Source organism: Chelonoidis abingdonii, chromosome 4 (genome assembly GCF_003597395.2).
Source record: "Chelonoidis abingdonii isolate Lonesome George chromosome 4, CheloAbing_2.0, whole genome shotgun sequence".
Classification (NCBI taxonomy): domain Eukaryota; kingdom Metazoa; phylum Chordata; order Testudines; family Testudinidae; genus Chelonoidis; species Chelonoidis abingdonii.
Genome location: NC_133772.1, coordinates 154339791 through 154357343, shown reverse-complemented (window position 1 = coordinate 154357343; position 17553 = coordinate 154339791). Strand labels below are relative to the sequence as shown.

The window sequence follows — 17553 nt, the reverse complement described above, 5'->3', positions numbered from 1 at the left end:
AGAAAGGCTGGAACTGGGAGCCAGGGGAGTGTGATGGAGCATCTGCCCCACACTAGCCCATAAGGGGTTAATAGAGACCTAGGGATGTTGTGCAGGAGGCAGCCAATTGGAGAGGGGCTGTGAGGGGCAGCCTATCAGGGCCGGGCTGGCCCATATAAGAAAGGCTGCAGAGTAGAGAGCATATCTGAGTCCATCAATTTCTCCTCCTAACAGAAATAACCCACAAGACCCAGAATATTGATTATTCACTTAAAATCATAGAATATAACAACAGCGTAGGAAAGAACCTCAGGAGGTCATCTAGTCCAACCCCCTGCTCAAAGCAAGGCTAATCCCCAGACAGGTTTTTGCTCCAGATCCCTAAATGGCCCCCTCAAGAATTGAACTCACAACCTGGGGTTTAGCAGGGCAATACTCAAACCACTGAGCTATCCCTCCTCTTTAAAGTCACAAGGAGTAATTATATATTTGGAGGGAATATTTATGGGTATGACTGTTCCTTTCTGTCACCTGTCCTATAGAACAGGTCCAGATACTATTGTCAAGGCTGATTCCCCACTCTGGCACTGAGTGCAGAAGGTGGGGGCCAGCAAGGATTCTAAAAATTAATACTGGCCAATCCAGGGTGGTATTAAACTCTCAAGGTTACATCTTTTCTCTGACCTTGGATTGGTAGATGCTGCCACCACCCGAGTGCAGAACTCTTTTGAGAGCCCAGGAAGGCACAGTTGGGAATTCCTTCCTGTGGGGTACCCTCAAACCCCTCATCTCACCTCGGGGAAGAGCTGAGAAGGGAAAAAAAAAACCCAGAAATCAGCTGTTGCCACCAGCTAATTAAACAACATGTGCACAAACCTCCTAAGACACAAAAGTACAATTCTGTTCTCAAAAAAGGTAAAGTGTATTAATTAAAAAAAGAAGAAAATACATCTGGGAACTCAGGCTACCGCTAGATTTTAAAACAGCAACTTCAAGGATTAAGCACCAAGAATAGCTTTCTTGAGGTCCAGCTTAAAGGTTACAAGCAAAACAAAAGCATCTGGGGTTAGCACAGAGGATTCTACAAGCCATAAAGAAATAAAAAGGGATAAACCTAATTGCATCTTCCTAGACATTTCCTGATCTACTTACATATCTGGGGTTTCAAATGAGTAGTTCCTAGGTATGATACCGAGGATTTTTCATACCTGGCCTCAAAATTCTTACAGCATCGCTGTTGCCCAGTCCACCTCTCTCTGGGAGAACAATAGACAAACAGACAAAAGGGGCATCTTTGTTTCAATTTTAAAAAGTTCCAGCCTTCCCGTTGACTCTTTTGGCCAGGTGCCCACTCACTTCCTTTTACTTATGCAGAGCAGTGAGACTTTTTAACCTTTACAGGTAGTGCAATTAGAGAACAGCTACTAAGAAGGATTTTATAACTACTGGCTGGCTGGGTGTCCATAAAAGGGAGCTATATCCCCCTTCATTTATCACAACTATATACTATGTTTTGACCTTAGGGTTATGTGCAGATGTGGTCGCGCCATCTCAAAAAAGATATGTAGTAATCGGAAAAGATTGAGAAAAGGGCAACAAAAATGATTAGGGTATAGAATGGCTGCCATATGAGGAAAGATTAATAAGACTGGGACTTTTCAGCTTGGAAAAGAGACGACTAAGGGGGCTAAGATGGAGGTCTATAAAATCATGACTGGTGTGTAAATAAGGAAGTGTTATTTACTCCTTCACATAACACAAGAATTAGGGATCACCACATGAAATTAATAGGCAACAGGTTTAAAATAAATAAAAGGAAGTATTTTTTCACACAACACACAGTCAACCTGTGGAACTTTTTGCCAGAGGATGTTGAGAAGGCCAAGATTATAACAGGGTTCAAAAAAGAACTAGATAAATTCATGGAGGATAGATCTATCAATGGCTATCAGCCAGGATGGGCAGGGATGATATCCCTAGCCTCTGTTTGCCAGAAGCTGGGAAAGGGTGACTGGGGATGGATCACTTGATGTTTACCTGTTCCGTTCATTCCCTCTGGGGCACCTGGCATTGGCCACTGTCAGAGGACAGGATACTGGGCTAGATGGACCTTTGGTCTGACCCAGTGTGGCCGTTCTTATGTTTTGATACCAACACTCGTACATTGTTGATTTCAGTGGGGTTTGTGCGTGTATAGCTAAGGGTGGAATCTGGTCCCCAGTATTTATTCCAAACATAAACAAGAGCTGGCAAGAGCCAAGGGGCTGTGCCTCCACTCGAAATGCAATTTACAATTTTCCTTTCGCTCAGACTGGAACGACCCATGTTTATAAAGCGGGTTCCGGTCCCAGCTCCACCTTGGGCTGTCTGTGATTGATTTGGTAATTGCGATCAAGATTTCCAAAAGCGATTAGTGGTATGGGACGGGTTGATTTTTTTTTCCCCTGTGCCCAGCTTAAGACACACATACCCTGAAAATCAGGCCCCGCAGGTGTCTCCAGTTGGACACTCAAAAACGGTGGCCCCTAGTCACACTGGAAAATCTTGGCCTGCATATGATGTCTCCAACCTGCCGATTTGTCATTTTATTATTTGTCTTACAGTAGAACCCCCAGAGAGCTAAGACAAGGGCCCACTCCACAAGGCGCTGTACATAGTAAAACAGCCCCTGCCCCCACAGAGCTTATAAAACAAAGGGTGGGAAAAGGAACACAGAGAGGTGAAATCATTTCCCCATGGTCAGGATTAGAACCCAGGTCTCTGACGTCTAGTCCAATGCTCTACCCATTAGAAAATACTGCCTTCCGAGCTCTTCACTGGCAGGTTTTTGGTTACAATGTATATTTCCTAAAATGCTCGGGCTAAAGACAACTATTTGCACATTGCGTTTATTAATGTTTCATCTGCTTTGAAACAGGGAATGCAAGCACTCTGGTAAGTGATTGGTTGTGTAGTTTCATTGTGGCATCTGTAATTATTCTACAGCCTGTACAGATATTCAGCTCCTGTACAGTGACCCTTTGCAGTCAATGCTCAAAACGGAGCTGAAGATAATATTGTCTTACCTAAACTATACCTGAAGGAATAAATCATTGATGCTTTGGCCAGCAACTGAACTTGCATGCTGCCCATTCAAGGAGTGGGAGTAAGAAGACAACATTGTCACAGTAAATTGTCTGCTAACAGAATGGTAGACAGGGTACACACACTCAGCACTGAGCTAGGCACCTCCCAGTTCAGATCAGACAACCAAGCCCCAAAGAGCTGCCCATCCTCATAGGATGGGGGAGAGACTCATCAACAGAGAGGAGCTAACGGGGGAAACCACCTCAGTGAGATTTATGCAAGTTACTCAACAAGAGCTGATGCAAAATTGTTTTTCTTTGTTCAATATAAATACAACTATATCAGTGTCATTGCCAGTGTATTGTTTGCATCACCCAGTTAACTGGTTGTGTCCCAAGACCACAGGGTTTAGAGGAAAGTGCATGGAGTGAGAGTGAAGAAGCTCCAAGTTTTAATCTTGGATCTGACACTGCCCCCCAGCACTGCCTTTTGCATGTCCCTTCATTTCTGTGCATCAGTTTCCCCAGCCGTAAAACGAGAATACTCATTTGTCTCCTTCACGGGAGTGTTGTGAGATTATGCGTGTACAGCCCTTTGAACATGCAGCTCAATCAGGAATGGGTGTGAAATGCTACCCATTCAGAAGGCTGGCACTTTGCATGGATGTGTTTTACACCTAAGGCGTTGGAGAATTAGACCCATGCACCACTCTGTAAGGGCTACACAATATTGTTATTATTAGTTAGACATTGACCCTAGGGTTCTACACGACTCTTTCCAGAAATCTCTGTGCTCCGTGCCATTTCCTGTTTAACCTCTTACTGGTTTTAAATCAATGGAAAAGCAAAACTAAACACATAGGAAATTAGAAGATATAGACAAGCGCTCCAGCTGCTTTGATCATTTCCAGGGTGCACATAAGCCCTAAAGCCAGCTGAACTTGTCCCTTCCTGTAGGGGAATCTCTAGAGGGTATCCTATCCCCTCTCCTCTGTTACCAACCCCACCCCCACTTTAAATGACTAGAATTGTTTAAAGTCTGATTTACTTCTTCCGCCCCCAGTGCTGTTTGCATCTCTCAGGCAGCTGGGACAAAGGCAATAGTCCTCAGTACACTCATTTAGGTTTCACTTTCACTTTCAGGTTCTCTCTCAAGTCAGCACCCTGCAGCACGGTTTGGGTTGCAAAAGCTGCAAGAGCCAATGTTGTCCCATCTGGTTACAGTCAAGTGCAAAGCCCCTGGGGACCCTCCCACTGGGACCCTCCCACTGGAGTCTGCGGAAAGCCCTGCACTGTGACTAAATCAAACGGAGCACAACCCGGATGGCTTTGGGGCCTCACTCACCTGGCAGGTGCTACGATGTGTTTCGGACACCATTTTTTGCCCCGAGGACAGTGGCGTGGAGTTCTCCATCCGTCCCTCCTCTGGCACTGGTGGGATGGGATCACATCAGCCCCGCATTACCTTCTCTCCTGTGTGTCCCTAGGCCTTTCTTATGAAGAGTGGTGGCACTGGATGCCTCCAGTGGGCAGGTAACAGGGCTCACCCTTTGGTAGCAGGAGGACAGGGTGCTGCTCCACAGTTAGTGCTGAAAGACCCAGGCCAAGCTAAACCTTACTGTGCTAGAGATCCAGGTATTACCTATAGCAATGGAGATCTCTAAGCTACCCCCTATAGCAGTTGGGATCTCTAAGCTTCACTATAGCAGTGGGGATTTCTGAGCCACCCCTATAGCAATGGGAATCTCTGAGCTACCCCATAGCAGTGGGGATCTCTGTGCTCCCCTATAGCAACGGGAATCTCTGAGCTACCCCTATAGCAGTGGGGATCTCTGTGCTCCCCTGTAGTAGTGGGGATCTCTGTGCTCCCCTATAGCAACGGGAATCTCTGAGCTACCCCTATAGCAGTGGGGATCTCTAAGCTTCAGTATAGCAGTGGGGATCTCTGAGCTCCCCTATAGCAGTGGGGATCTCTGAGCCACCCCCATAGCAACGGGAATCTCTGAGCTACCCCTATAGCAATGGGGATCTCCGAGCTCCCCTATAGCAGTGGGGCTCTCTGAGCTCCCCTACAGCAGTGGGAATCTCTGTGCTCCACTACAGCCGTGGGGATCACTGAGCCACCCCTATAGGGATCTCACCAGCTAGCCCTATAATAATGGGGATCTCCGAGCTAACCCTGCAGAGACGGGGATCTCTGCCCTGCCTCCCCGCAGATCCGCGCCGCTCCTGTGTCCTCCGCCCACGAGCACCCGCCCGCACAGGCCTCTCCGCGCAGCTGGTCCCAGTCCCAGGCAGCTCGGGGCTGCGGCTCTGGAGGGCGGAGCGAACGGCGGGCGCCCGCTGACCAGGGAGAACAACACAGGCGGCGGGAGGCGACCAGAGGGAGGAAGGAAACGGAGTCGGGCGGCCGCGACAACCCAAGAACAAAGCCGAGACCGGAGAGACCGCGGTGGGCGGCCCGGCTCTGATTGACAGGCCCAGCAGCCACCAGGAAGGGCCGCAGGAAACGGCGCGGGCGGGCCCGGCGGGAGCCAATGAGAAAAGTCTGCTGTCCGGAGCGAGCGCCTCAAATAATCTGGCTCAGCTGATCGTCTCCAGCCGAGAGTTGTTTTCGGAGCAAGGGAGCGCTGCAGCCAGCCGGGCGGGCGGAGGGAGGGGGCAGGCAGGCAGGCTCGGGCTCTCTTTTGTTGCATGGGTTTTTAGCCGTTGTAGTGAGTGGGGTGGGGGGGATCTTCCCCGCCCCTGGTTTTTACCCCCCGTTTTATCCCATTGCAGCCAGCTCCGACCGACCCTCCCTCCCCGCAGCCGGGGCCATGCCCGCCATCCCCTACCCCGTGGAGCTGGGGCTGACGGTGCTGCACACCGCCCTGTACGCCTCCCTCTTCCTCTTCGCCTACCTGCAGCTCTGGCTGCTGCTCTGCTACGGGGAGAAGCGGCTGAGCTACCGCCCGCTCGGCCTCTCCCTCTGCCTGCTGTGGGCAGCGCTCCGCACCGTGCTCTTCTCCTGCTACCTGCAGAACTCGCTGCGGGCCGGCCCGCTGCAGCGCCAGCCGTTTCCCCACTGGCTGCTCTTCTGCTCCCCGGGCTGCCTGCTCTTCGCCAGCCTCTGCCTCCTCAACCTCTACTTCGCCGAGGTAGGTTGGGGGGAGCCTGGCGCGGGGACCGTCTGTGAGTGTGTGTGTGTGTGTGTGCGCGCGCGCCTTGCGCGGGGACCGTCTGTGAGTGTGTGTGTGTGTGTGTGCGCGCGCGCCTTGCGCGGGGACCGTCTGTGAGTGTGTGTGTGTGTGTGGCGCGCGCCTGCGACCCTTGCGCGGGGACCTTCGGGGACCGTCTGTGAGTGTGTGTGTGTGTGCGCGCGCGCGCCTTGCGCGGGGACCGTCTGTGAGTGTGTGTGTGTGTGTGTGTGCGCGCCTTGCGCGGGACCGTCTGTGAGTGTGTGTGTGTGTGTGCGCGCCTTGCGCGGGGACCGTCTGTGAGTGTGTTGTGTGTGTGTTTACCAAATTCTGCAAACTTGGGGCTGGGGAGGGGAAAAGCTGCGGGGATTTGCTTTCACACACACCCCCTAGTGTCACTTGGGAAGACAGACAACCTCTGGGTTGCTAAACTGGGCTGTGGGTGGTGTGTGGGTTTTGTGGTGTTAAAGGGGGACCAGAGAAAAGTGGTGATAGCAGGGGCTGGACGGTTGCCAACCATTACGTCACCAGCTAGAGCTCTCTGCTATTGTTGCTGCGTTTCTCTCTCTCCCCCCTTTCTTTCTTATTCGCAGGTTTATTCTTCTGCCTCTTGTTGTGCTGAGGTTCCAGGAACCTCGCTGACCCGCAAACCCCTAGGCTCAGGCACGAGTCCCCACCTCAGCCCCCTAACACAATGGGGCAGTGTGGGTTGGACGTCGGCAAGGCCACTCGGGGCTTTTGTTGTTGTTTGTCACTTGGCTTTTCTTTCTCTCCCTCTAGAGCTTATTTTTTTGTGTGTTCTAATCCACACACCCCCCTCCCCTAAATCCCCAGATATTTCTCTGTAGCCCGGCCTCTGATGAACGGCTCCCCCTTTGTTATGGACTCTGATGAAGCAAGTCACAAACTAATCTGGCAAGACTTTCCTGCTAGCTGTGTTATTATGGTTGAGATTGCCTTTACTACTGCAGCGCTCAGCTGTTGTTAACAGCCTCACAAAGGAATCTCCAAACCCACTGAAATCCTTCAGTCACAGGGGAATTATGATTCATTTCCCCTAAGGACATTTGGCTTCACATGATACACACAATATTAGCAGACTGAGCAGCACAATTTTCTTCTACCTTTCTTTCCCCCCCCTCCAAAAAAACCCCCACCATACCTGAACACCTGATGAAGCTGTCAATTTTTTAAAAACTGGTCAAAGCTAATAACAACGTAGGATAACAAAATAGGTTATTATGCAACATTTATTGTCCCTGACTACTATCTTCTCTGCCAAACTGTGATAATCTACCTTACCAGCAGGTATAGCAATATGCCCCCCAGAAGGCAAAGGAAGGCGGTAATTGGGCTCCTATTGGCAACAAAGCGCCTGGGTTTTGTTACAGTTGTAAATTACTTAATGCTGCAGTATGTTTATGTGCATTGGGCTTTTTTCAAAGCTTACAAAGATCATCAAGTAATGTGCTAACTCTTTCTGACATTGCAAACTCCCTTTACCTCACCCATTTAAATTTAAGGATAAACTTTTATTTTGCAAGGAGAACTGACTGGGGGGATGGGTTTGATGAGGGGTGTCTTGTCTTGATGTTAGAACTAGGCAGCAAAAAATAAGCTAAATGTCAATAGCTATGGAATTTGAATTGGGGAGGGGGAAATCTAGGATCATTTTTAGCAAAGAGACAAGCTGTGTTCACACACTTGTTTGGGGGGCTGGAGCCTCACTTGTCTCTAGAGTCGCATACACTAGAGCAGTGGTTTTCAACCTTCTTTCATTTGTGGACCCATTTTAAAAAAAATAAATAAATCCAGTGGAGGTGTGGATCCCTCTGGAAATTTTAGGCCTAGTCTGCAGATCCCCCATGGACCACAAGTGGAAAACCACTGCAGTAGTGCAAAGTGGGTGTAAAATCCTGTCAGTATATATTGCCTGCATCTGTAACTTTCACTCCATGTATCTGAAGAAGTGGTTTTTTAACCCCCAAAAGCTTATGCCGAAATAAATCTTAATCTTTAAAGTGCCACCGGACTCCTTGTTGTTTTTTGTAAAATCCTTGTGGGTCAGAATGGCAGCATTTGCTTGCCCAAGTGTAAGCAACTACAATGGTGGACAACTGGGCCCATGGAGTTTCTGAGAAGGCAGGAGTAGAGAGTACCTGCCATGTCTAAACCATTTGTTCACCTGCCTGCCAGAAGAACCGAGCTCTACAGATAAAACTAGCAAGCTTAGGGCTGGTCTACACTACGGGGGGGAAATCGATCTTAGATACGCAACTTCAGCTACGTGAATAACGTAGCTGAAGTCGAATATCTAAGATCGGATTACTCACCCGTCCTCACTGCGCGGGATCAATGTCCGCAGCTCCCCCTGTCGATTTCGGAACTCCGTTGGGGTTGGTGGAGTTCTGGAATCGATATAAGCATGTTCAGGGATCGATATATCGCGTCTCATCTAGACGCGATATATCGATCCCCGAGCAATCAATTTTAACCTGCCGATACGGCGCGTAGTCTAGATGTAGCCTCAGACTGGAGCAACCCCCTTGTGTTTACATTCCTACTTTTGCACAAAGATTGTCCTATATTGTTAACTAATCAGTAAGGAACTGCCTTGATTTAGCTTATGATGACTCCTGATGAACCAGCTAAATGGATACAGGGCACTCTTAAACTGAAACAAGAGGTGCCACTCTAATGTCAAAACTGTTGCTAAATGAAATTGGGGAAGTGGGTGCAACTCTTGCATTGACAAGGCCTTTAGTAAATCCTTGCACCCCAACCTAGGTCTGTGCCGGTTATGCGATATGTATGTATCTTTTCATCCTTGCAAACGATATCTGTAACCCCCCATAACCCAAGCCTGACCCCAGATATACAGTACCTTCCCTCTCAACTTGTGTATTTCATTTCAAACATTCACTTTAATAAAATTGCAACTTGCTAACTGGTGACACTTTGAAACAAAACTAGCTAAACACTGTCCTTCAGTTCTTGATAATCTGTGAATGGGGGATATGGAAAACCCTGTCCACCTAATTACATCTTTGAAACTGTAGATGTGGTGTACACCATGATTCAAATACCTGACTTGTAAGCTGGTGGGAAGTACCTCTTTTAAAGCAGAAGATTAGGCTGGTTACCATTGGCTTTTTTGTGCGATGTTCTTGGAGAAGATTGAATAATCAAGGCCTTTGGGACCATGCAGAGAGGTGACTTCTTTCTCCCCCTCCCCCGTGCTTCTATATCTCAAGTCACTGGCTCCCAGCTGGCCTGGTGGATCAGAAATGCATCCTTTAGCTCACAAACAATTCCCAAGCATGAAAGTGGTGTTGAAGTGTGAGGGTAAACTGGACTAGGCTTCTAATTCTCAAACACCTACTGACAAATCACATTATTTTTATATGTATTACCTGTTTGAAAAACACTTTTCCCCCCCGCCAACCCTCACAAAGTGCAGAATAAAAGATGAGTAGGATTCTCTGTGGGCTTCCAGCCCCACTATGTAATTTTCCTGTTCAGCTTGTCAGCACTCATTTTAATAGTCTTATTCTTGGTTGCCAGAGACGTGCAGTAGTTGTGGTTTTCCTTCTATTGCTAGCTACATGTTTTGATGCTCCGAATGAAAAAGCAGTTTGATACATAACCTGCATCTCTCCTTACTCCATCTCAACTCATTAAAATAGCTTCTGCTTTCATCTTAACTTCATCACTTATTCTGAGCTCTGCTGACTTGCACATATCCAATGAAGCTAATTTATCTCACATGGGGTGGTTTTCCCCCCATCCAACGAGGTATATCTCCAAATTATAAATCCCAGCGTTTGCTTGGGGACTGAACTGTCAATGATACTCCAGATGAGACCTAAAATAGCTTTTTGCTTTTTTTATTTTGCAGCCAGCAGATATCTTGGCATCTTCCTAGTAGGCTAGCTCTGAAAGAAGTCTTCTCCTTCTACTGCCGGTCACTCCCCTTCCTTGATAATCCGAAGGGGCCTCTTATGAGTAACTTCAGCCACAGCAACCACTCGCTTCCCCTTCTACAAAAGCCTGCTTGAATGTGTTGCTTCCCCATCACTCCCTATCATGTATAGCAGTATGACTCAGGGCTCTGGCTGTGCCTTGCAGGAGACTGAGGGTCTTTCAGCTGGCTTCCCCAGGGTTGGCTTATCCATGACCTCCAACCTGTCTGGGTTTCTCTCTTCTTTTTAATGCTGCAACTGACTAGACTGCTTCTCTTCTTTAGTTATACTGGAACAGATGTGCATGTAAATCATACCCAGCCTGGGAGTTTGTATCCCAAAAATATCCAAGCTAGATAATGAAACTGTACAGTTTTGACAAAAGCAGCAGAGAATCCTGTGGCACATTATAGACTAACAGACGTTTTGGAGCGTGAGCTTTCGTGGGTGAATACCCACTTCATCAGACTGTACAGTTTTGTCACTAATCAGTGACCTCCCAAGATGCTCCACATTCATTCTCATACCCTTAAACCTTTCCTCATTAGCTTTATCTAGTTCTCCTGTTTAATGAACATCTAGTATCTATCTTTCCGCAACAGTCTGACTTTCTCAGGATGGGTTCACTGGGGCGGGAATCCTAGACAGTGTTAAAACTGCTCTGTTCACCAGCTAAGGAGTCTCCAGAAACTGGAAGTGCCCACCACTGTGTGACATAGTAGAGACACTGCCACCTTTCTGTGCTGGGAAATGCAGGGTGCATCCCAGCAAGCCCTTGTGATTTTTGTCAGTGACCTTATCAGGGCACTAACATTCTGGGAGGGGAAAAAACTAAACTTCCACAGTGTCTGTTCTTGGTTAGACCGAAAGGGGTTGTGTGTTTTTTGTTTGGTTTTTGGGGTGTGTTTTTTTGTAAACTTTGGATGCTTCTGGGTCTATACCCCAGAAGAACCTGTACTATTAAACTACAGGGGCGTGAACTGTATGTGGGGGAAGGATAGCTCAGTGGCTTGAGCATTGGCCTGCTAAACCCAGGGTTGTGAGCTCAGTCCCTGAGGGGGCCACTTAGGGATCTGGGGCAAAATCAGTACTTGGTCCTGCTAGTGAAGGCAGGGGGCTGGACTTGATGACCCTTTGGGGTCCCTTTCAGTTCTGTGAGATAGGTATATCTCAATTTATTATGTGATTGTAGCAAAGACATACCTTATACAGAGACTATAGCAATATAGCTATGCTGGCATACATCTGTAGTGTAGATGCAGCTTGTGCCAATGGAAGGGGTCTTCCCTTTCCTCCTTAAGCAATAGTAGCTACATCAATGGAAGCATTCTTCAATTACATCGCTGCAACTACACTTGGAGTTTGGGCAGGATGTGACAATGTCTAGCTATGTCAACCTAACTCTTTTGTCATGAAGAGCCATCTTCACTCAAGGGCATATCCAAATGTGACTGCTTCTGGGTGACATACCCAGATGTCTCCATAATAGCTCTTTAAATTAGACAACCATGTTCTGTCTCATCTTTATGCTTGGTGAGAGGACTTCCAGCAACTTCAGTTGAACCAGAACAATTCTGAGGAGTAGTATAGAATCCCTTCCATCCAACTGAAAGAAGGGGCTGGTGATACATCGCTGTGCTCTCCCCATTTGAACAGGGGACTTTGGAGGTAACTGCCTGTGCTGAGTGTTGGTCTGTGTGGAGTGCTTACAGCTCTTAGCTCCTTTCTTCCTGGAGAGACTTCTCGCTTACAACTCCACGACTGGATGTGCCTCTGTATTTCAAGCTTGCACAAAGCTCTGCTAGGCTAAGGGATCTGTATAGTTCCTCCAGGCCAATGTGTCCCAGCCTACCAGGGCTGGGAACAAATGGTTTATATCTACAGAACGTGAGTCATACAACTTTTTATGGCTCTTTGGCTTTTTTTTTTTTTTTTTTTCTTTCCACCCTTACTTTGGCTGGCTGAGATCACAATCTCATGGCTTTCTTGTCCCTTCCTATTAATTTTCAACTTTGATTCTAGGACATGTGGCCATATTAAAACTTTGTAGCTAGAAATCCATGCTCTTATACATACTAAAAGCGGTGGAGGAGCATTGTATATTAATGAGGTAGACTGTAAAGAAATTGTAAGTGGTGGAATGGATACGAAAATCTGTTTGGGCCAAAATCATGTTAGGGAAGAAGGCTACTAGATGTTTTCCCCAGTGCGGTGTTTGAGGTGTGCTATGAACCACCAGGATCCAGTTTGGATATGGATTGAGACCTTTTTAATGAAATAAATACTACTGGGAATTGTAAAAACAGCAAGGAGTCCTTGTGGTACCTTAGAGACTAACAGACTTATATGGGCTTAAGCTTTTGTGTGCTAGAACCCACTTCATCAGATGCATGGAGTGGAAAATACAGTAGGCAGGTATAACTATACAGTACATGGAAAGATGGGAGTTGCCTTAGCACTGATCCCCCACTTGGTAACAACGCCAATTCAGTCATGGTGGATGTGGCCCATTCCCAACAGCTGACAAGAAGATGTGAGTATCAGAGGGAAAATTATTTTTTGTAGTGACCCAGCCACTCCCAGTCTTTATTCAGGCCTAATTTGATTGTGTCAAGTTTGCACATTAGTGGGAAACTGCAGAACTGGAATTAAAGTCTGCTTCTGAAGTTTTTTTTGTTGTTGAAGAATGGCCATTTTAAGTCTGTTATTGAGTGTCTAGGGAATTGAAGTGGGCTCCTACTGGTTTTTGAATGTTACAATTCTTGATATCTGATTTGTGTGAATTTATTTTGCGTAGAGATTGTGTGGTTTGGCCAACGTACATGGCAGAGGGACATTGCTGGCACATGATGTCATATCATATTGGTAGATGTCCAGGTGAACGAGCCCCTGATGGTGTAGCTGATGTGGTTGAGTCCTTTGATGGTGTTCCTTGAATAGATGTGCAGACAGAATTGGCAATGGGGTTTGTTGCAGGGACTGGTTTCTGGGTTAGTTTCTATTGTGTGGTGTGTAGTTGCTGGTAAGTATTTGTTTCAGGTTTGGGGGGCTGTCTGTAAGCGAGGTCTGGCCTGTCTCCCAAGGATTGTGAGGGATCATCTTTCAGGCTAGGTTGTAGATTCTTGATGATGTGCTGGAGAGGTTTTAAATTGGGGGCTGTAGGTGATGGCTAATGGCATTCTGTTACTTTTTTTGTTGGGCCTGTCCTGTAGTAGGTGACTTCTGGGTACCCTTCTGCCTCAGTCAATCTGTTTCTTAACTTCAGCAGGTAGGTATTGTAGTTTTAAGAACACTTGATAGAGATCCTGTAGGTGTTTGTCTCTAAGGGATTGGCACAAATGTGGTTGTATCTTAAGGCTTGGCTGTAGACAAGATTGTATGATGTGGTCTGGAGGCATGTAGGTAAGTATAACAGTCAGTAGGTTTCCAGTATAGGGTGGTGGCTATGTGACCATTGCTTATTTGCACCATAATGTCCAGGAAGTGATCTCTTGTGTGGACTGGTCCAGGTTGAAGGTGGAGTGGAAATCTTGAAATCCTCGTGGAATTCCTCCAGGGCTTCTTTTCCATGGGTCCATATGATGATGTCATCAATATAGTGCAAGTAGAGTAAGCGCGTTTGGGAACGAGAGCTAAGGAAGCGTTGTTCTAAGGCAGCCATAAAGATGTTGGCATACTGTGGGGCCATGCGAGTATCCATAGCAGTGCCACTGACTCAAAGGTATATATCGTCCCCAAATGTGAAATAGTTGTGGGTGTGGACAAAGTCACAAAGCTCAGCCACCAGGTTTACCGTGACATTATCGGGGATACTGTTCCTGACAGTTTGTCCATCTTTGTGTGGAATGTTGGTGTAGAGGGCTTCTACATCCCTAGTGGCCAGGATGGTGTTTTCTGGTAGATCATCAATGGATTGTAGTTTCCTCAGGAAGTCAGTGGTGTCTTGAAGATAGCTAGGAGTGCTGGTAGCATAGGGCCTGAGGAGACAGTCCACGTAGACAGACAATCCTGCTGTCAGGGTGCCAATGCCTGAGATGATGGGACATCCAGGATTCACAGGTTTATGGATCTTGGGTAGCAGGTAGAGCCCTGACCAGGGGTATGCTAGGTGTGTGTCTGTGTAGAATTGTTCCTGTGCTGCTTCAGGGAGTGTCTTTAGCAGATGGTGCAGTTTCCTCTCAGAATTGTGCAATTATGGGAGATTTTAACTTCCCAGATATAGATTGGAGGACGAGTGCTACTAATAATAGAAGGGCCCAGATTCTCCTGGATGTAATAGCTGATGGATTTCTTTACCAAATAGTTGCTGAACCAACAAGAGGTAATGCCATTTTAGATTTGGTAGTGGTGAGACCTAATAGAAGAACTTGATGTAGAGGAAAACCTTGGTTCTAGTAATCGTGACCTAATTCCATTTAAACTAAATGGAAGGATAAACAAAAATAGGTCTGCAACAAGTCTCTTTGATTTCAAAAAAAAAAAAAAAAAAAAAAAGAGCTAAACTTAAAAAATTAAGGGAACTAGTTAGGGAAGAGGACTGGATCAAAGAACAAGGATCTGAATGTGGCAGAGGCCTGGAATTACTTTGACTTTCACCTCAGATGCTACTTTGACAAACTCAAACAGTTTAATGGGACGGAACTGGGGGGGCCTGGCAGGGCTAGCTTTAGGACATGTGGGGCCCAATTCGAAAGAGCTACCGCCAAAGGCAGCGGCAGCGATTGAGCTGCCACTGAAGATAGCGGCTGCAATTTGGCGGCAACTCAATCGGTCACCGCTGTTTCTGGTGGCACTTCAGTGGAGGGTATGGGCCCCCTCTTCCAGACACTGCGGGGTCCTCTTAGGCATGGAGCCTGATTCCTGGGAATTGCCCTAAAGCCGGTCCTGGGGCCTGGACAATCTGAATCTAGGAATATTAAAAGAACTGGCACATGGAATTGTAAACTCAATTGGAAGGATTTTGAATGAATCTGAACTTGGGGGTGGCATAGTATGACTGCTAATTGCTAATCTAGTTCCTGTTTGTAAGAAGTGGGTGGGAAAGTGATCTGAGAAACTACAGACCTATTAGATTGATCTCCAATTGTATGCAAGGTCTTGAAACAAATTGTGAAAGGGAAAATAGTTAAGGGCATAGAACATTATTTTACAAAAAGTAGATCATGCCAGATCAACCTGATCTTCTTTGAGAAGATAACTGTGTGGTGTTTGTTTTTTGTTTTGTTTTTGTTTTTGTTTTTAAAGGGAAATGTGATCAGTCTAATCAACCTGAATGTCAATAAGGCATCTGATACAGTTCCATCTGAGAAATTATTAGTTAAATTGGAAAAAATGGGACTTAATGTGAGAACTGAAAGGTGGATACCAAACTGGTTAAAGGGGAGGCTACAATGGGTCATACTGAAAAGTGAACTCTCAGGCTAGAGGGAGGTTACTAGTGGAGTTCCTCAGGGATCAGTCTTGGGACTAGTCTTATTTAACATTTTTATTACTGACCTTGGCGCACAAGTGGGTGTATGCTAATAAAACTTGCAGATGACACAAAGTTGGGAGTTATTGCCAATATGGAGAAGGATCAGAATATCCTACAAGAACTGGGAGTAACAGAAATGGGGTGAAATTTTATAATGCAAAGTGCTGGTCATGCATTTAGGAATGAAGAAAAATTTTTCCTATAAACTAGAGACTTTTTTTTCAGTTGGGAGGGAGGGAGGGAGACCCGTGTGTATTGGTTGACCACAGGATAACTATGAGCCGTTAATGTGATGCAGCCACTGAAGACTAATACCTTGCCTGATGCATCCCAGGACTGTATTTCCAGTGGAGACAGGGAAGTGTTAGTAGTATTATACAGGGTGCTGGTGAGACCTCATCTGGGGTAGTGTGCGCAATTCTGGTCTCTCATCTTTAAGAAAGATGAATTCCAACTGGAACTGGTACGGAGAAGGGCTACTAGCATGATCCAAGGAACAGAAAACTACCTTCTGAGAGGTGACTCCAAAGAGCTTGGCTTGGTTAGCCCAACCAAAAGAAGGTTGAGGGGCGATGCCCTCTATAAATGCATCAGAGGGATAAATACCAGGGAGAGAGGGGAGTTATTTAAGTTAAGCACCAATGTGGACTTCAGAACAAATGGATATAAACTGGCCATCAACAAGTTCGGCTCAAAATTAGGTGAGGGTTTCTAACCATCAGAGGAGTAAAGGTTCTGGAACAGCCTCTCAAGGGGAGCAGTGGGGGCAGAAAACCGAACAGTCAAGACTGAGCTTGATACATTTATGGAGGGGATGGTATGACAGGACTGCCTGTGATGGCATATGGCCCATCAGCAACTACCAGTAGCAAAAATTCCCAGCTGCTGGAGACAAGACATTGAGTTACTACAGAGAATTCTTTCCCAGGTATCTGGCTGGTGGGTCTTGCCCACAGGCTTGGGGTCTAACTGATCACCATATTTGGGGTTGGGAAGGACTTTTTTCCCCTGGTTTAGATTTGGCAGAGACCCTGGGGGGTTTTGCCTGCCTCTGCAGCCTGAGGCAGGGCTCACTTGCTGGTTTAATGTAGTGTAAATGGTGGATTCTCTGTAACTGAAGTCTTTAAACCATGATTTGAGGACTTCAGTAACTCTGCCAAGGGTTAGGGGTCTATTACAGGAGTGGGTATGTGAGATTCTATGGCCTGCAATGCGCAGGCGGTCAGACTAAGGTCAGAAAGGACCATCGTGATCATCTAAAGTCTATGAGCATCCACCCATCAAAGGCTTGACAAATCCACTTGCCAAGGGAAAGTGGGGAAATATTGTCTGGCAAATTGGAAGTTCACCTATCAGTTCTGGCTGCTTTCAAGCTCTCATTGTATAACTGGAGTCCTCTGCAACCCTAAGATCCTTCCAAATGTGTTGCTTTCTTCCTGAGCCTGCAGTCTCTGGAAGGACAGGTGTAAACTGTCTAAGGCCCAAATCTCATGTGTTCCTTCCCAAGCCCCTAGAGCACAGCTGGTGCACGGCCTAGCTGCTCTGAAGGATTCTGCTGGATGTTAGGGGAAGATGTGAAAATGTTCTTACTCCTCCTCTCCCATTGGCCTGCTGTTCCTAGCACAGCAAGTAGCTGCTGCACTGCTTGTGCCACTGGATGGGGTAGGAGTGTTGGGCATCTGACCAGTGAATCAGATTAGCAGCAATCCACCAGCTCTATCACTGCTGTATCAAGGAACCCCTGTGTCATGGTATAATTCCCCACTCTGAACCTTAGCGTCCAAAAGATGGGGTACCAGCATGAATTCCTCTAAGCTCAATTACCAGCCTAGTACTTGTAGCGCTGCCACCAACCAGGAATTCCAGTGCCTGGTACACTCTGGTCCCCCCAAAACCTT

General features: G+C 46.8%; 2 protein-coding genes across 14 annotated transcripts in view; one reads left to right on the top strand and one right to left on the bottom strand.

The window, feature by feature from the left end:
- The window catches only part of TXNDC16 (thioredoxin domain containing 16), a 95245-nt gene extending 89224 nt beyond the window's left edge, over positions 1-6021 (bottom strand). For 5 of the 13 annotated variants that reach the window (XM_075065802.1, XM_075065809.1, XM_075065799.1 and 2 more), the window contains exons 1-3: positions 5223-5467; positions 4390-5085; positions 664-785 (exon numbers count right to left, since the gene is read on the bottom strand). The gene's annotated coding sequence lies outside the window, so the exon portion shown is untranslated. The other 8 variants (XM_032765939.2, XM_075065804.1, XM_032765944.2 and 5 more) reach the window with 5 other exon arrangements.
- GPR137C (G protein-coupled receptor 137C) overlaps positions 5768-17553 on the top strand; it is a 24575-nt gene continuing 12789 nt past the window's right edge. The window contains exon 1 of the mRNA XM_075065810.1: positions 5768-6181. Coding sequence (XP_074921911.1) covers positions 5861-6181 — 321 coding nt within the window. The 5' untranslated portion in view covers positions 5768-5860. The remainder of the gene's footprint in view (positions 6182-17553) is intronic.